At 38.3% G+C, this 20724-nt stretch overlaps 1 protein-coding gene across 2 annotated transcripts in view; it reads left to right on the top strand.

Moving 5' to 3' along the window:
• The window catches only part of PLOD2 (procollagen-lysine,2-oxoglutarate 5-dioxygenase 2), an 88110-nt gene that overhangs the window by 41146 nt on the left and 26240 nt on the right, over positions 1-20724 (top strand). For both annotated transcript variants that reach the window (XM_024556314.3, XM_024556315.3), the window contains exons 4-7: positions 7020-7183; positions 11370-11482; positions 16812-16875; positions 18333-18430. In XM_024556314.3, the coding sequence (XP_024412082.2) occupies positions 7020-7183; positions 11370-11482; positions 16812-16875; positions 18333-18430 (439 nt within the window). The remainder of the gene's footprint in view (positions 1-7019; positions 7184-11369; positions 11483-16811; positions 16876-18332; positions 18431-20724) is intronic.

The following is a 20724-nucleotide window of genomic DNA, read 5'->3' as shown; positions in this document are numbered from 1 at the left end:
AGATTTTTCACTTTGTATTTGGTGTGCGTGTCTTGAGCGCACACTGATGTAGGTATTGAACCTCATACTACAGAAAGTGAGGGAAACACAGGTCTCACCCTCGAGGAATTCTCATAGCATACTAATGTTGCAAACAACAAACGTAATTCGAAAGAAAGATGTATGCTTTCAAAAAGTTTGAATATTGGCATAATCTCCTTTGAGTCTCTTACTTTTAGAATATTGTGAAAGATTACTTTATTGCATCATTTTTCTAATTGTGAAAATATTTTTAAGATTTTGATATTGCCCTAAATATAATTTACAGGTTAATTCTACAGCTTGGCAAATCCTATCTTATTTTATGAATTAAACATTTTATGCCTCTCATATTTCAGGTCACATACCCAGTATGCCTACATTTCATATTGTCTTATATTGTTTATACAAAAGGCAGAGTAAAGATGTTCTGAAAGCAGAGATTTTCAAATATGATGGCTGTGATTTTAACGAAGTGTGGCAGGTTTATTTGATGGACTCCTACATCCTGGCAGTGATGGCAATTTAAGTGTGCAGATTTAAGGAACCTAGTCATTGGTGATGGACAACATTCATTATATTAGGGTGAAGGAAAGTCAAAATACATCAAAGTTCTCAGTTTCTATACTGATTTTTTTTTGAAGGAAAGATTGAGTCATTAGCTGTCACTTAAATATATTGTACTGCCTTTCGGCTCATTCAGAATAGTGAAATATGCTTAGAAATTGTATAGGAAATAAATGATGTATTTTTTCAAATTGTTCAAATGTTCTTGATAATTTTACTGAGTGTTAGTGGGTATGTTGAAATGAGGAAGAAGCAGGTTGTATGCCCAAGAAACCCTGGTTGTTTATGTATATGGAGATGGACATAGGATACTCTTGTACGACATTAACTTGTCAATTTTATGTGTGTATATAGACATACATACATATGTTTATATGTATATATGTTTGTTCCTAACACCAGATTGTTTACTCCATGAATTTAGTTTTTTGAGTAAACATGTATTAAGTATCTATTAAGTGCAAAATATGGGGGGCTGGCTGGGATAGAAGTCTTGCTTTCTGGATACATCTTTCTATCCATAGCTTTCTATATGATGTATCTGGAATACTTGGCTACATAATACTACTTTTTGGGGATTTAAAAAAGGTTTCTTTATTTCTTGACTCAATGAATACTTATTGTGCACTACATATGTGTCAGGTTTGAAAGTACTAATGTTGCAGAGATTAAATTTAACTATCATTTTAAAATGAAGGGGAGATTTTCATTAATTAGCCATCTATTAACCATTTCTTTATAAAGAGGCTGGCCCAGCAATAGGTGAGGTGACTCATGGCCCCTCAGGTAGCCAGCGGCAGCAGCTTGCTGTCTGCCCACCCTTCTCTGCTTGGCTGCCTCTCTGCTGGGTGTCACGCCAGTACTAGGCCACTCTCAGAAAATAGTCTGCAGGAAGTGACCCTCCAGCTAGACCCTGTCCTCCTAGACTTCTACATCTTCTCAGCAACAAAATTATATTCTATTTGGAGGAAAATCCTCCCAGTAATATTTCATTTTAAAAATAGGTCTTGTTTTTTACAAGCTGATTTCCTTCTCCTTCCAAAACCCCTACAATAGTCTAATCATTTCCACTGTGATTTTTAAAAAATATTTTATTTATATATTTTTAGAGAGAGGGGAAGGGAGAGAGAAAAAGAGGGAGAGAAACATCAGTGTGTGGTTCCCTCTCATGTGGCCCCCCCTGGGGACCTGGCCCACAACCCAGACATGTGCTCTGACTGGGAATCTAACCAGTGACCCTTTGGTTCACAGCCTGTGCTCAATCCACTGAGCCACACCAGCCAGGGCTCCTCTGTGATTTTATTGAGATTTATTCTGCACATTCAACTGGGTGGAAATTTTTAACTGTTTTTTGGGGGGTGGGTTGGGGTGGGGGTAGTTCCATAATACTGATTTGGGGTATTATCTATGGAAATACTGCATTGGCCAAAAAGTTTGCTTCATTTTTTCTCATAAGATGGCTCTAGTAGCACTTAGTTGACTTTTAACTTCATTGAAAACAATATTGTTAGAATGTATTGTGACAGCTGTCATGTCAGCTTGCTTTTAAAAACCACTTATCAAAATTGATGAATTTTTATGTAGCCATTTTAATATTGAAGATGGAAGAAAATAAGCGACATTTTCAGCATGTTATGTTTTATTGTTTCAAGCAAGGTAAAGATGCAACTGAAATACAGGTAAAGATTTGTGCAGTGTATGAAGAAGGTGCTATGACTGATCTGAACATGTTAAAAGTGGTTTGTGAAGTTTTGTGCTGGAGATTTCTTGTTGAATGATGCTCTGTGGTTGGGTAGACCAATTGAAGTTGATAGCGATCAAGTCAAGATATTAATTGAGAATAATCAACATTTTACCACGTGGAAAATACCTGACATTCTCAAAATATCCCTATCAATAAAGTTTGTGGTGAAAATGAAAACTGTGTCTTTTATGGTATTTTATGGAAAAAAAAACCTAAATGAACTTTTTGGCCAACCCAATTGATAGGTATTTAAGGTGAAGACTTCATTAAAGACAGAATTATAAGGTGTGTGGCTACTTGTGCGCTTCAGTTTCATCAGACTTAAACTTTTAAACTCTCGCTGCTAATAGTTTACATGAGCTTAAGTTTATATCAGTGATGATGAAGAAAGTGTTGTAACTTGGTATTCATTTATTCATTCACTTGTTCAACAAATGTCTACTGACTCTCTTCAACATACAAGGCTAGAGGAACACACAGGTGAATGAAGATGTGGGTCTGGCATACAGAAGAACATGCACTCTGGTCTCAGCACAAAAAGCAGAAAATAAAGTGTTTCATTAAAGGGGAGAGGCAAAGAGCTGTGGGAGCGAAGAGGAAGCAAGTGATCTGTTTCAGTTATGCTGATGAAGTATGGATTTGAAGAGGGGGTGACATTTGAAATCGACCTGAGGTTGGATGGTTTGGACCTGACTGTGAAAAGACACACTAATAAGGAAACGAAATAACATGAGTAAAGATGTGGTGACAGATCGAACAATTTAGTTTGGACTCCAAACAGGTCATTTAATGGAAAGGTATTGACGTGGGGCTGATTCATTTAGACTGTTCTGTAGGCCACGGAGGGTAAACTCTGGTCCGGCCCAGTGCCTGTTTTTGTAAATAGTTTTATCGGAACACAGCTCTGCCCATTTGCTTATGTGTTTCCTGTGGCTGGTTTTGTACCACAACAACAGAGTTGAGTCATTGCAACAGAGACCACCTAGCCCAGTGAGAACCACTGATGCAGTCTGGGGGCTGGCACAGAATGGTTTTCAGGAGAGGTCGCAGTCCTTATGCGTGATGGAGGAGATGGTAATGTGGAAGGTTTTGGAATTAAGCTGGTCCAGGGTCTTCTAGCAGGAGTGGAGAGGATTTGAATGCTAAGTAGCTTAAGTGTGTGGAATCAATATGATTTGGCAAAAGATTTGATGAGAGGAGACCAGGGAAAGGGTCAATCAAGGTGGCACAAAAGATTTGCAGTTTGGATGACAGCATGGTTACTGTTGCCATGGAAACAGGGAAGCCAGAAGGACAAATGGTCATAACAGTTTCAATGACCTGTTGGAGATAGAACAGTGACCAATCTAGGGGAGAACTCAACATGCCACACGAGGTAGAACCTCAGGGGTTTTGCAGGACCCAGAATATTTACTATGAGAATTATGTTTATGACCTTTACGCATTAAAAAAACCTTTCGGTTTTTGTTATCAAAGTAACTTTAGGAAAACTTTGAAAAGTTTTACATTGATGCGGCAAATTTTCTAAAGTACTCAAACACAGAAATAACAATAGCACTATAATAAAATGGAAATATTTTAGCAACTTAAAAAAATCAAATTCTCACTTGAATTATGTGAAGAAAATTTTTGCCTTCACAGTTTGCTTTAAAAACATCACTTCTTGTTACACAGGTAGTGCATTCTCATGAAATACTAAGTTATAAAAGTAAAAGTTGCCACAACTTCTCCTTTTTAGGCCATTGGCTCCTGGTAATAGCTTGAGGTATACTGACTGTGTAGATATTGTGTCCTTCACTAGGGTTACAAAGACAGAAAATGTTCACTTCCCAAATGTGCTTTTATAACTTTGAACGTGATCCTACCTGCAACATTTAAAAATCAGTTTGGCCCCAGTCTCCAATCTTAGGCTCCTTTTCCGTCTCCAGGCACCGTGTCAGGGTTCCGCTGCAACCTGTCTGGCAGTCGCAGTCTCAGATGGTTTGGTTTATTTGCCTCGCCTCTGCCGGCTCAATTACCCATAAAACTGGTCTTATTTCCTGATCTTCATTCTTAAAAATTATGTCAACAAGTAGTAGTCTTGAGGAAAATACCCTTGTTAGAAAAGATAAGATTATCTTAGGCAGAATTTGGAAGTGGTCATGCTGGGGAAATCACTTGTAAGAAAAACAGAAACTTGATATATTTATGTAAATAATATTTTTTGAAGTCAGATTAATTCAGTTTTCTATGTAAACAGTCAAGGAATTCCTGGTTGGCTGGCTCGGTTGGTTGGGTCATCATCTTGTACACTGAAAAGTTGCAGGTTGGATTCCTGGTCAAGGCACATGTCTAGGTTGTAGGTTCCAGCCCTGATTGGGGCTCAGGCAGGAGACAGCTGATAGATGTTTCTCTCTCACATCTGTGTTTCTCCTTATCTCTCTCTCTATCTCTTTCCCCACCCTTCCTGTCTCTCTCAAATCAATAGAAGCATGTCCTTGGGTGAGGATTAAAAAAAAAGGGAAAATTAATTTGAGGTTTTAGTTAGAACACATTTATTCTGTCTTAAAATTTATCTTGAAACGTGTGTCTGGCTAAAAATAAAATTATTTTAAATTACAGATTAGTATAAACTCAAAGGGGACTTTTTCTCCTGCCTCTCCTTTTACTTCAGTACCTTTCATCTAATAATATTAATTTTAAAAAATTTATTGTTTTAATATATTGTTCTTAATTTATATTTATTTTTTATAATAATTTAATAAGATAGGTACAACTTTCTCTTCCATTTTATACACAAAGAACTAAAGAGTAAGAATTTAAGTAACTGACTTGTCTAAGGTTACATAGACAGCAAGTGGCAGAGCTGGGATTAGAAACCCATCCAGCAGACTTCAAATTGTATGTCACAAGTCACTTTATGATTACGTTTTAGTAGTACTAATAGTTTCTTGCCTGTTGATCCTGGAATAAAGAAAAAACTATTTACCAAAACCTAAGTACATATATATGTTTTAATTTTGAGTTGCCATTTTTCTGTAACTGAAATAAAGGTGGATGATAACATTTAAATAATTCAGCATAATTTTAAATGACATTTAATTTAAAATAAAAAGGAATAGTCAATGTCTCTGATCCCGACCCTATTTTTACTACTGAAGAAAGAATTGGTTAGGCATCATTACTACATTTAGTTGCACATTAACAACACTTTAATCCTCAATTTTTTAAAATTCAGGAGTGGACTATATGGTGAGGGTGTGCATGTCAAGTGTTGTGTAAGGTCTGGTTCCCCATGAAGGGGAAAGAGAGAGAGAGAGGAGGCAGAAGGCAGGCAGTTTCCTTTTTAAAGCACCTGGAGGTTATGGGAGCACAGCAGTTCCACTCACAGTTCATTGGACAGACGTAGTCATGTGGCCATAGCTAGCTTCAGAGTAGTCCTTAGGATGGCCATGGGCCCAGGTAACATGAGAGATTCTGTGAATTAAAATAAAGGCATGAGAATGTATATGGTGTGGGCGGGCGGTATCTGAATCACTGCCACAAATATTAATACAATATAAACTTACACTATTCTTGCTAAAGGAGTTTTAAACAATTTTACTGGGTTTCTACTTTTATAGAGATGAGAAATTATATATTTCTTGATAACATAGTTCATATATAGAAACTTACTAAATGTTGCTTAGTGCTTCACTACTATCCTCGCATATTAACAAGCTCCCGGAGAGCAAGTCTGGCTGGGAGAGGCCGGTGGAACAGCCTCCTTACTGTTCCATGAGAGGCCACAGCAGTACCTCTGCATGTTGACTTGAGAAAGACCTGGTGCTGAATTCAGGAGCAGTAGTTTGTGTGTTACCTGGGGTGTTGAATTATTACATTATCATATTTGAAAACCTTTGGCCTTGAGGTACTCTGATGCAAAAAACAAAAATAACCTCCCCCCACAATGATGCAGAAGAATTTTTCGTTGTAGCAAGAATATAGAACTTACTGCAGAATGTAAATACATTAGGTAGTGGCTTTTATATTTCATATTTTGTTAAGTCATTGTGAGTCTGTGAATAGACTATGAGGAATCAAGTTTCCAGGCAGATCAGTGAAACTATAGACATTAAGGTGTCAATTTTTACATTTTTTTAAAGTGTATTGAGCTTTAAAATGATGTACGTATCTATACACTCTATTTTAGGATTTCAGGCTAAGTTGTGATGAAAATACATATAAATATTGATGACACTTAGTAGTTGGCCACATTTTTTAAAGCAATGAAATCTTCAGAAATTATGAATGGTTACAAATTAAAACATTAGGCAGTTACAGTGGCAACTTCTGTTGAAGATTGTGTCTAGATTGTTACATTATATAGCAAGTTACTGACTTTTCAACATTTTAAGCCTGTTTTAGAATTTTGATAAGGGAATAAGTGATTATTGAAAAAAAATAGTAAGACTAGTACTAACAAAAATCTGTCTTTTATTTGGACTTCATTTTTCAATGTAAACAAACACTACTAATTTAATGGAATCCATATAATTTAAATTGAGGGGATATTGGTGTACTCATTAAGTAGTTGGTGTTGATCTTGTATTGGATTCCGAATTCTGACTTTTATTAGAGACTGCTTCTTGGTTTATGTGCCTAAATTCTAAATTCTAAGAAGTCTATTTTGTTTTTGTATTTTAAAACTTTTTTCCCTCTCACTAAACAGCTTTGATGTCATATTTGCTGGTGGTCCAGAAGAAGTTCTAAGAAAGTTCCAAAAGTCAAATCACAAAGTGGTCTTTGCAGCCGATGGGATTTTGTGGCCCGATAAACGGCTGGCAGACAAGTACCCTGTTGTGCACATTGGGAAACGCTACCTGAATTCAGGAGGTAGGTAGGGTACTGACAGAAGAGTGTAATGTAAGTTATAGTAAATTGTAAATAATGATGGAACAGCCTTGTTTTATATGTACAACTACAGACATGTAGTTTTAAATAACCATTATCTTATTACTCTGAACAAACTTTATCAGTTTAAAATGCACAGTGCATTTTATAGCTGACAAAACATTTTCCCATACATATTATATCATGTGATGCCCTTAACAACACTAGATAATGTGTCATTATTTCTGAATTATACGTGAGAAATCCCATGTTCCTCAAATTTAAGTGATTTCTTCAAAAGACATTCAATTGTTAAAGGAAAAGCAATATGGATCCGGGTTTTCTGATTATAGTATCATTGAGAATTTTCTGGCTACAGGACAGAACTGCATTTAGTAAAAAAGTGTAAGCTATAATCATGTAGCTTTAAAAAAATAGGCATTACTTAATTTTATCTGTATTTTAAATATTTTGGAGTAAATGAGTAAATTGTCTTGAAGTCACTAGTCAGAAAGATTCAACATGCAGCCCTGGCTCTGTAGCAGGTGGTTGGAGCAGCCTCCATACACCGAGGTTGTGGTTCTGTCCCCAGTCAGGGTGCATATAAGAACCAACCAATGATTGCATGTGTAAGTGGAACAACAAGTCAGTGTTCTCTTCCCTGCCCTGCCCTGCCCACCTTCTCTCCTTCTAAAATCGATGAATAAAACATTAAAAAAAATAGATTCATCATGCACTGTCTGGTATACTTCAAATGCTGCATGAGCTATGCCACCATGGATTGAAGGAACAAATTATCACATTTCTTCCCTCCCTTCAAAATATAAAGTAAAATTTTTCTTTGGTCATTAATATGACTCTGAAATGTTCTTTTTAGACTGAGATTAAGGTAAACATATGGCCATAAGTTATAATCAAATAGGATGGGGCTGGGGACATGTTAGACATGCAAGCCACACTGGGAGAACAGATGTTTTTGAGTGATTTACGTATGTATGTATGTATACAACTGATACAATTCAGGCTAGTTCACATAAGTGCTACTTTGCGCTGGTTGGAGTGTTGTCCTGGAAACAAAAAGGTCACAGGTTTGAATTCTGGTCAGGGCACATACCTAGGTTGAGGGTTCAGTCCCAGTTGGGGCATGTGCAAGAGATAACCAGTCAGTGTTTCTCTCTCACATCGAAGTTTCTCTCCCTCTCCTTACCTCCCTTCCCTTCTCTTGAGAAATCAATAAGCATGTCCTCGGGTGAGGATAAAAAAAAGAAGTGCTGCTTTAAGTAGCAGTGTGTCTGAATTCTAGGCTTTGCTCAGCTGATTACGTAGTGAAACCTTTTTTATCAAGTGGTTTATGTTCTCTGAGATGCCCGAATTCCGGCCCTATTCCTCTGTACCTTTATCTAAGTAAATCACTGTTACAGTTGTACCATAGAACTTTGTCAGGCCGTGTGAATAATGCTACACTTCTAAAACCTTCAGTTGCAGTTTGTGCTGCCAAGTTTTAGCTCCCTTCTTCTCTCCCTCTCAGTACAGTGACCGTTCATGGTTTCTGGGATCTCTTGATCATTTTATTTTCTTCTAATCTACCTGCCTACCACCTTTGGGCTTTACTTCTGCATTCAAGTCAGAATCTAGGGTTTGTCATATTGGTCACTCTGTCCTCTTTTTCCTAGCAGCCTTTCCCTTGGATTTCCAGTTCATGCACTGACAAAGCTTGTCCCTAAGAAGACTTCCACTCTTGACTTCTTGTCTGAACACTCGAATCATAGATTGCTGCTGCTTCTGCTTTCAAACTGTCAGGCCCTCAGGATGACCAATCTTTCAAATTAGCATTAAGTTCTAGATAGTTTAAAAACCATTTAGCTGTGCAACTCTGGTATGTTTTATTTTATATTTATTAATTTTTTCCAAACAAAGCATATATGATGAAATGTGTAAATTAATCTCGATCAGGAATTTAATTTCAGACAGTGCACAGTACTGTAGACATAGCAGAAAAACCACCAAGCGAGTGCCTTTGTGAGCAGGTTTAGTTAAGGAAAAGGTGTTTATAAGTGAGGAAGAGATCATACAAGGAATCAAAACATAATGTTTATGCTTTTTGTAGTAAAATAATTAAAGAGGTGGTAGAAAATTAAGTATGTTCAACAAAAGTTTATGTGATTTCATGAGTGATATATTGACAGTTAAGGGATATAAGTTTTGTTTTTGGGTATATTATTTAATTGAAAAATACAGAGAGTGAACATGTTTCCTTACAAGGAAAATTTCAGAATATGAGAAACTTTGTTGGTTTGAAATAATGTGGTTTAATTATGTTCCAGTTAAAAAAAGGCAAACAAAATATAACCAGAGACATTGAAGTTAAGAACAATCTAACAAATAACCAGAGGGGAGTGGGGAGGGGATAGTGAGGAGAGGGGTTTATAAGAACTACTATAAAGGACACAAGGACAAAATCAAGGGGAAGGGTGGAGGTGGGGGAGGGAGGTGGTTTCGGCTGGGGTGGTGTGGAGGGATGGGGAGAAAAGGCAGACAACTGTAATTGAATAACAATTAAAATTAAAAAAAGAAATAATGTGGTTTAATAGAAAAATATAAATCATACAAAATATGTATCACATGCAGTAAAAATAGATGTATATTTGCCCACTGGACGATGAAGAGTTAAGGGCACTGGTCCTCATGCAGTCAAAAGTTCATGCATAACTTTTTACTCCCCCAAAGCTTCAGTATCCCTCAGTCCCCAAGAGAAATTGGTTCCAGGATCCCCTGCAGATAGCAAAGTATATGGGTGCTCAATTCTCATGTAAAATGGCATAAAAGAATGCATACAGTTGGCCTTCCACATCTGTGGATTCTTAGGCTTGGATCAAAAATGCTATTTTTGATCTGTAGCTGGTTGAATCCACAGAATGGAAACCCATGGGTACAGAGGGTTAACTGTATATTTGTTGGGAAAAAAAATCCACATCTAAGGAGACCCAGGTAGTTCAAACCCATGTTGTTTAAGAGTCAACTATAATTCCTTTTATTTTTTAAAGGATATTTGGGATTTATAAAAATGGTAAGGAAATGTAATTTTTGAAAAACAGTATCACAAACCATTGAAAATGTCATGGTCTACTTGCATGTATTTTTTCATCAGAGTAGATTGGTCACAGTATTAAAAATTGCATTTCTCAGTGTTTTAAGATTTTTTTATTTGGCAAAAATGACAAAAAGGAGCAAACAGTGATTGGTTTAGCCACATTTTTATTTTGTGTTGTTTTCAGTATGTAACAGTAATATTCCTGGACCTATTTCTCTTAATTCTTTATTTTTATGAGTGAATTTTCATTTTGAGGGTAAAACATTAGGTTTCTCTTTAATTCACAGGAGTAAAATTGGTCTCTTTTAAAAAGTATTGCATGCCAGTGAAACATAGTTTGGCTGCATTTTAAAAACTCAGTGGAAGACTCAAAACAAGGGAAAAATGATCCTGTTGTCTGTGTTTTTTATAGACAACTGTTGTTGGCAAACTTAATGCTTATGTTCTCAGGCCAAGGGGAACAATCCAATTTTAGACTTCCTTTCTCCAGACTATGACAAACAAAACTTAGCCAGAAAATGGTTTAGCAGGTACAATAATGACTAGCTCAACTAAAGGGAAAATTCCCCGAATGTGCTAGATATAAAATTTCTTTGGGATGTTTACAGTCAGTGACAAATCCAACATTCCTTTGATTGCATTAGCATCTGGCACTGACGTTAAAATCATTGTAGTAGAGATTTTCTTTTTTCAGAAACATTTGAGTCCTGTGTAAAGGAGCCAAGAAGAGCATTTTAGAAGGTCAGACAGGACATTTCTTCTGTCTATTCTATTCTTTTACTAATAAGTGTTTTCCTAAGGAGCCCTGGAAACTATTAGTTCCCTGTCTTCTGTCAGTTAATTTTTGGGTATGTGTTTATTGAAAGAATCTTTGATTTGTAATTGGAATTAAAACTCACCCTATTGTAATTTATATATAAAACCCGAGGACTGTCAATAACTCATATTTCTCTCATGGTGAGCTGTGATGGTTCCAGCCTCAGGATTAGACCTCATGGGTTTATCAATAAGCAGTGGGTCGATGGAATTAATGGAATTGACATAGAGGTGAGTTTTGGTCTTTGAATACTAAATTCTCTGTTCTCTGTTGTATTGCAGGATTTATTGGTTACGCCCCATATATCCACCGTATAGTTCAGCAGTGGAATCTACAGGATAATGATGATGATCAACTATTTTATACTAAAATTTACATTGATCCACTGAAGAGGGTATGTAGTGGCTCCTGCTCCCATTTGCAGTGTAACTGCCTTCTTATTGGCTACTGGAGATTCTGGGCAGTTGTAAATAAGGGACCGTCTCATTTTTGTCAACTTCCTTCTTACAATATACTTTCTCACATTTTTCTTTTACTACAACATATTTATGTGGCTATATATAACATGCAAAGGAAGTGTTATCCTTACTGGGGACCCAGGCATGTGCCCTAGACTGGGAATCGAACCAGCAACCCTTTGATTTGCAGACCAGCACTCAACCACTGAGCCATACCAGCCAGGGCAGAAGTGTTATCCTTTATTTCAGGTAAATATGTTGTAGAAACCTGAGTCCTGTAATTAAGGTGGGGGGGTGGGGTAGATGTTGGGGCCAATACCAGTCTGCCACAGGCCCTAGAGAGAACACTCTTAAGATTGATTTGAATGAAACTTTAGAGAAAAATAAAAGCAGGACTTCTGATCAAAATGTCAGCGTAGACAGACATGACTTGCCTGTTTGCACAAACACTCAGAACTGTTGGAAATTGAGTTGAATGGAAGTCTGACAACTATGGAATTAAAGAAACCACATCCATCCAGACTGGCATGGAATGAGCTCATCCTTCACCCATATGTGATGGATAAAATTTTGGGAGGGATATCTCGGGGATGAGGAGTCCCAGCCCACACCAGGCCTCCATCCCAGGGTTGCAGTGCCAGGAGGGTAAGACCCCATAACTTCTGACTGCAAAAACCAGCAGGGATTGAGCCTGTGGAAGAAACTACTGTAACCCCAAGAAGTTCTTCATGAAGAACCCACACATGGATTCACCTACTTAGACTCTTTTGGAGCTCCAGCATTGGGGTAGCAGCTTGAAAGATACCAGTGGTATATAGGGAGAAACTGAAGTGTCTGACATCAAGGTGAACAGAGACCATTGTCTCTTTCCTAAACCTTCCCTCCACAGAGCTGGCAAGCTGGTGCCAAATCTGAGACTCCATCAGCCCGGCTGACACTGTTTGACCTGCCTTGAAGATCACCAGAGACTCTGCCCTACCAGACTTATGGCCCCACCAAAGCTGGTTTTCCATATGAATGTCTGATCTTTGCTGATGTTTCACAACTTCCTAAATCCTCTCAAACAATCAACAGCTGGCCTCAATGAGCCCTAGGCTTGGCACTAGCAGCAGCCAGACTAAATACACAGCTTGGCTTCGCCTGGGAATCTCCAAACCCAGCACAAGTAGCAGCCATCTCAGGTTGCTTTATGGCTCAGGTAGGGTGACCCTGGGAAAAACACAGGTGGGGGCTGACCTTGGCCTGCTCCAGAAAGAGGGCTAAATGAAATGGAGATAAGCAATCTATCAGATGCAGAGTTCAAAACCCACCTTATAAGAATGCGCAAGGAACTTAGTGAGGACCTCAGCCGCATAAAAAAGATCTAGTCAGAAATGAAGGATTCACTCATTGAAATAAAGAACAATTTACAGGGAAACAACAGTAGAGTGCATGAAGCCAAGAATCAAATCAATAATTTCGAACATAAGGAAGCAAAAAACAACCAATCAGAACAGCAAGAAGAAAAAAGAATCCCCAAAATGAGGATACTGTATGCAGCCTCTGGGACAACTACAATAATTCAAACATTTGCATCGTAGGGGTGCCAGAAGGAGAAGAGAAAGAGCATGAAATTGGAAATCTACCTGAGAAAATACTGAAAGGAAACTTCCCCAGTTTGGTAAAGGATATAGACATACAAGTCCAGGAAGCACAGAGAGTCCCAAACAAGATGGATGCAAAGAGGCCCACTCCAAGACACATCAAAATTAAAATGCCAAAGGTTAAAGATAAAGAGAGAATCTTAAAAGAAGCAAGAGAAAAGCAGTAGTTACCTACAGGGGAGTTCCCATGAGACTGTCTGCTGATTTTGCTACAGAAACTTTGCAGGCTAGAAGGGATTGGCAAGAAATATTCAAAGTCATGAAAAGCATTTTTTTTTAGGTTCAGTTGTTGATAATTGTGAGTTTGTTGTCATTTTGCTGTTCGTAGTTTCAATCTTCTTTTTCTTAGATAAGTCCCTTTAACATTTCATATAATAAGTGCTTAAAAAAAACAAAAACAAAAGCTAAGCAAACAACTAGAACAAGAACAGGTTCACAGAAATGGAGATTACATGGCGGGTTATCAGTGGGGAGGGTGAGAGGGGAGAATGGGAGAAAAGGTACAGGGAATAAGAAGCATAAATGGTAGATACAAAATAGGCAGGGGTAGGGTAAGAATAGGATGGGAAATGGAGAAGCCAAAGAACTTATATATATATGACCCATGGACATGAACTAAGTGGGGTTAATGCTGGAGGGTGGAGGGGTTCAGGGCAGAGGGGAATAAAGGGAAGTAAAAAAGTGGGATAACTGTAACAACATAATTAATAAAATTTAATTAAAACAATAAAATATAAAAAAGAAAAATTCTCTAATTCAACAATATTTTTATTTACATAGTACAAGTTAATGTTTCATAAATTTATGTGACCAGTAGAGTTCTAAGATTTACTGAATCGGGTCTTTGTGGGTGCTGTCATTAGGAAACAAGGTTCTTTCAAAATACATTTTATAGTGAATTTATAACTAAAACTGTCTCTTTTTCTTAGATAAATATTTTCGATAGACACTTGATACTTAAGAAGCCCATCCTTAAACTGTTTATTTTCTTCATCTCTCTTTCTCACTTTCCCTCTTGTGCCTGACGTGGCAGGCCTGAGGGCTTGCTCTCTCACCCGGAGAAGAGGCCTCCGCCCTGCAAGGATGCTCGCCCAGGCAGCACGGTGCTCACCTTCCCTTGGTGTAATTCACCTGGGAAAGTGCTTGGAGGCTTATGTAGTTGTCTTTAGGATGCTTCCTCCTTGCTGGGGTTGTGATGTTTTTGGTTGTCTAAATCCTTTTGAGTTTTCCCTCTAAGCTAAGGTTTTTTATCTGGTTAGCATGTCCTACTCTTCTGCGATTGCGGTAACAAAATACCGCTGACTGCACACGGTAACCGACAGGAATTTACCTCTCACAATTCTGCAGTCTAGAAGTCTGAGATAAGGCTGCCGACACGGTCAGTTTCTGGTGAGAACTCTCCTTCTGGCTCGGAGATGTCCATCTTCCTGCTGTGCCCTCGTGTGGGGGCAGATAAACAAGAGGGCGGCAAAGAGCACACACTTGTGTGCCCAAACTCTCGTATTTCTTCTGATAGCAACAAAATTTCCACGGTGAGGGCCATACTCTCATGACCGGAATTTAACCCTCATTATCTACCAATGGCCTCCACTACAAATGCCTTCCCAGTGGGGTTAGGGCTTCCACATATGAACTTTGAGGGGACACAGATATTCAATCCATAACAGCGTGCAAATACACTTTTAGGAATATTGTCGTGACAGAGTAATGTAGCTGAAAAACTGGTTCATTGAGAATCATAAGGTTTGTAAGCAGATTAATCTTTATGATTAAATTGATTAATTACTAATCAGTTGTGGCATTCAGGCAGTTTATGTTGTAGTAGTGTTACAGAGCAAGGGGGGGGGGTGGTTCACGATAAATTATTACAGAAAGGATTCCCCCTTTCTGTCTCTGGAGGTTCCTTCCCCCACGCCCACCTGCTAGGTTCGCAATGCCCGCCGCCAGAGGAAAGACGTCTCTCAATGCCAGAGACTGGTGAAAAGGAAAGGAATTGTTTATTTAAAAGTTACACAAACTCAAGAGTAATGACCTAATATCTTCAATAAAATACTAAAGTCCTTTAGAATACCCACAGATGCACAGTGCTTCCCTCTCCCTGTGCCCAGTCTGGGGTACCGTGTCTCAGGAAAAGAAGTAGAAGTCCGTGATTCAGGCTCCCGGCACCATCAGCTGTGTGGCTGCTGTGATCTCCAGTTAATCCAAAGCCATGTGGCACCTTCTCATGGCCCAGCAGCAAGAGTCCTCTCTCCCCTTTCTCTATGGCTGCAAAGTCTCTCCTGCTGCCTAAGCTGCGTGGCAAAAAAGCAGCACCCCAAAACTTCGTGGTCCTCTTCCTTTCCCTTCAGAACTGCATGGTCCTCTCTTTACTTCACCAAAGCTGCCTGATCCTGGCCCTCTTCCTTTCCCCTCAGAACCTCATGGTACTCTCCTCTTTTACTTCAGAACCACATGGACCTCTATCTATCTACTTGCTTCAGAACCTCGTGGTTCTCCCATTTACTTCAGAGCCGCGTGGTCTACTCTTTACTTCAGAGCTGCACGGTCTCCTCCTTCCTTCAGAGCTGCATGGTCTCCACCTTCCTCCCCCAAAACCTTGTGGTCCTCCCCCTTCTATGGCTGCTGCGCCTAGGTTTAAATCCCAGCACCCATCTTCTTTTGCAGCCCCATTTCCCACTCCTCCTACAGTCAGCTACACCTGCCAGCATCCCTGTATTCTTCCAGCTTTACTGGGCTGCCATAGTAAGTCTGGGCAGGTGTGGCCCCATGGCATGGAGCCATCATCTCCACGCTCTCACGCAGGCCCTGTAACCAGGGGGAGTTGCTTCCCAGTCCCATCATATGGAAGTCACTCCCATCTCCCTGGCTCAAAGCAGGGCCACAGCTGTTTAACATATCCATGAAACCAGTTAAAGGCTATAGATATGTTAAATGACTGTGCCAGGGGTTAGCTGCAAAGCTCTTGCTACCCAAAACAGCTCTGAATGGCCCTGTTCCATGTGTCCCATCCCCCCCTGGCTCAGGCCTGTGGGGGTGAGGACATCCTACACACATTTTTCTAATATTTCCTGGACACCCCAAGTCCTGGACCCCATTACAAATCCCTTCTTGGGGCCCTCCTCTTGGCTGCACCCTGCTTCAGTAGCAACCTTCAGGCTCAGTAGCTTAACACAACTTCTTCTTCTGCTCCAAGTCCATTATCAGTCAGCAAGGGGTTTCTGCTTATTGTACTCACTTCGGGGCCCTGGCTGATGGAGCAGCCATCTCCAACCTTGTTGCTTCATGTGCCAGAGAGAAGGAGCACACTTAGGGTCTCGAACTGGTAATGGCATCTCCAGGTTGGAAGTTATTTATTTTAATTCTGCTAACAATTTCATTGGTTAGAATTAGTCAGAAGGTGGAGATGTGGAAATACTTGGAGAATAGCATGAATGCTTTCGCATACTTTCTATCCTCTAATTTAATCAGCTAAAAAATTACAATCTTTCTGAAGAATACTGCTGGAATAATTTATACAAGGTATTTAACAAATTTTTTTTTAAAGAAAAAAATACATTAACATGATAATATTGTTTGTTGTTTTTTGTTGTCCTTTGTAATACTATCTTTGTTCTTATTTTAGGAAGCTCTTAACATCACATTGGATCACAAATGCAAAATTTTCCAGGCTTTGAATGGAGCTGTAGGTATGCTTCCTAAACACTGGATTGCTCATGTATTCAAATGGACACCTGTGTTTTCAGTGGTCTGCCTTTTGTTATATTTTGGGGCTATGACTAAAGTTTATGGTAGATGTTGCAACTTTTTTAAAACGAGATTTTATTTATTTATTTATTTATTTTAGAGAGAGGGAAAGGGAGGGAGAAAGAGAGGGAGAGAAACATCAGTGTGTGGTTGCCTCTTGAGTGGCCCCTACTGGGGACCTGGCCAGCAACCCAGGCACGTGCCCTGACTGGGAATCGAACTGCTGGCACTTTGCTTCAAAGTCTGGAGCTCAATCCACTGAGCCACACCAGCCAGGGCAGATAATGAAACTTTTAAAAAATATTGGACTTTAGCTTATTGATATAGTTAAATATATTTGGTTAAAATTGTTGACTGAGACTGATGCAAAAAACATAAGCTTCTGGCCTTAGGTAATTTATAATTTAGTATCTCATTATCTGGGTACTGTAGATGTATTTCTAAATTAATTACACTGTATTGTTATATATGTTTCATTGTAAGTTCTCTGTATTGAGAATTACTCTGGAGTGGTAGAGGAGTAGGAGAGTATTTTCACCTAGTTGAAATGTGCCTGGTAACTAGGCATTTTCACTGTGGAGTGTTTGTGTGCATGTGCTTACATGCATACACACCTGTGTACCTGTGTGTTTGCTTAAATAGACACATATCTTGATAAAATACGTTAATATGTTAAAATCGATCAATACATTAAAAATCAACATACATTAATTTGTTAATGCATTATGCTTTAAAATTAAAAACTACTGTTGCAAGTCAATACAATTCCTCCAGGCAGTACATAGAGTAACAGGATTCTCAGAATGAAAAGCATTGAGGGCAGAGTACTCAGCAAATGTGAGGGAAGGAACCTGAAAACTAACAAACAAACAAACAACCTTTCTGCTCCCATATGACTTGTACATCTTTTTGGAATTTACATTAAGCCTGATTTTCAAGAAATAGAAACTTTGTTTATTGATCCTGGCAGTGTTCTATCTGCTGTATATATACTGTTATCTTCATAATAATCTTGAAAAGCAGGCAAGGGTCCCGTTTTACTGATGAATAAATTGAGATGGTAATTTAACTTTTTTAGGATCACATCACTATCCAGGACAGAGACCCTACTGCAGCAGAAAGGCTCTCCTCCCGCCAGACACCTCAGTGGCCTGGCACCTCAGTCTGCTGGTGCCAGACTGGAGCAAGTGAGGTGCTCAGGATCTGATTCTGTCTTTTGGGTGTCTGTTGACTAGGAGCGGTCCAAGTTACTAGAAGTGTTGTAGCACATGGGCATGCATGAGCAATTTTAAAACAACAAGAATATATATATATGTATGTGTGTGTATATATATATATGTATGTATATATGAATAGACACATTTTAAATGACTAAAACCTGTTTTTCTTTTTAATTCAGATGAAGTTGTTTTGAAATTTGAAAATGGCAAAGCCAGAGCTAAGAATGTATTCTATGAAACCTTACCAGTGGCAATTAATGGAAATGGACCCACTAAGGTGACTCACAGTGGCTTTTCTCTGTTTTCTTCCTTCTTGGAGATAGACTGTGGAGCAGTATGAAGAATATCTTCTCTTTTAAATATCTTTAAGAGGCTTTATTTTGGTGCCAGCAATTTACTGGCTTTATCTTTTACACAGTGTATGATAAGATCTCATTCAGGAATTTTACCAGACCAGTGCTCTAACCCCTAAGCTATGGAGCCCTCACCTAACACTAAGGAATTTTAAATCTTCTGGGAAGCATTCTCAGTTTGAGCGATCACTGATTCTGGAATTTAAACAGTATGATGATCTTACTATATTTTCTCTGACATGATCCTGTCTAGTCTATCTTTCTATGATTTTATTTGACCACAAAACAGGAAGTACGGTAAGTCTTTTTATTATTTGGTATAATATAAAAAATTGAGAAAAGATATATAAATAAGCATGCAATCAATGCTAATACTTTATTTAATAATATTACATTAAAGTTAAATAGAGGTACATGGCCATACCGCACTCTCCCCTGCGTCCAGGCTAACAGGAAAAGGAAACAGGTTACTCTTTAGATATAAACTCTCTTCTTAATCATACAAGTTGAAAGGATTTTTATATGAGGTTTTATAAGTTAATTTTAGTTATTATTTAGTGAGGAATGAGTATAATGCCCGTGGCTTTTGTGCCATAACATTGAGCTCACTAATACCTAAGCTGTAATATAGTGGTGCAGCCTTATTTGCAGGGGATATGTTCCAAGACTACCCGTGGATGCCTGAACTGCAGTTAACACCAAACCTTATATATAGTGTTTCTTCCTGCACATATATATCTTTTCACTTAAAGAAGCACTTATCACTTTTCTTTGTCACATACACACCACCAGCGTCGCTACTCCTGCACTTTGGGGCCACTGTTAAGTGAAATGAGAATTACTTGAACACAGCCACTGTGATACCCTGACAGTTGATCTGCTAACTGAGAAGGCTACTTAGTTACTCACTAAGTGACTAAACTGGGGAGGGGCATGAACAGGTTTAATACCTGGACCAAAGGGATGATTCATGTCCTGGGCGGGAGTGGGGTGACTCAAGAGTTCATTATGCTACTTGGAACAATGGACAACTTAAAACTTATGAGTTGATTATTCTAGAATTTTTCTTTTACTATTTCGGATTGAGGTTGATCAGGGCAGCTGAAACCCCAGAGAGTTAAACCATGGTTGATGGGGAACTACCGTATACATGTAATTTGTAAGTGATAAATTGTTTGTAGTGTTTGTAGACTAAAGTATATAAAAATGAGTTTATTTCTTAGTTACTTCTTCTAAATATTAATGCTATTATTAGGAAGAACAATTTATAAATAAAAATCACTTAAAATCCCATTAACTTCCCATATTGTTTTCATTCAGAGCTGTTTTCAGTTTAATGTCTTTTCAGTATACATCTATGAGCATTCTTATTTTTCATTTGTTTTCATAATGTTTATAAACAGTTTTGTGTTTTTAAGTAGCCTTTTATTTGAAATATATTTCTTTATTCTATGTAATTTTTGTCCTTATCTAGATAAAATCTACTATAAATCATGATTTCTGAAATCAAAAATCAATAAATCATGAAATCAAAACTATGATTTCTGGTTTAAAGCTTTACTTTTTATTCTTGAAGCTCATTTATTGTTAGTAATACATCATAAGATGCTTTTTTAAAAAATACAAGTTTGATTATTTTATTGAGGCCATTTCAGTCTGCTTTTCATATTTTTAAATAAAGATAGTATTTTATTTATTTTTAGAGAGAAGGGTAGGAGGGAGAAAGAGAGGGAAAGAAACATTAATGTGTGGTTGCCCCTTATGTGCCCCCATGTGCAACCCAGGCATGTGCCCTGACTGGGAGTTGAACTGGTGACCCTTTGGTTCACAGGGTGGCACTCAATGCACTGAGTCACACCAGCCAGGGCTTCATTTGTTTTTTTAAGATGCTTTTTTTGGACAACTTTTGAAAGAGTTTATTTGAGTCAAACTGATGACATAAGCCAGGGAGCAAGATCTCACATGCTCCTGAGATGTTTATTTTATTACGAATGGGGGAAGATATTTGCGAGCAACAGCTCTGACAAGGGGTTAATATCCAAAATATATAAAGAATGCATACAGCTCACCACCAAACAAACAAACAATCCAATTAAAAAAATGGGCAGAGGCACTTCTCTCAAGAAGACGTACAAATGACCAACGGATATGTGTGGGTATGTTCAACTTCACTGGCTATTAGGGAAATGCAAATCAAAACTACAATGAGATACCACCT

The sequence above is a fragment of the Desmodus rotundus genome, chromosome 2 (assembly GCF_022682495.2).
Source record: "Desmodus rotundus isolate HL8 chromosome 2, HLdesRot8A.1, whole genome shotgun sequence".
NCBI classification, from domain to species: domain Eukaryota; kingdom Metazoa; phylum Chordata; class Mammalia; order Chiroptera; family Phyllostomidae; genus Desmodus; species Desmodus rotundus.
This window is presented reverse-complemented; position numbering and strand designations above follow the sequence as displayed.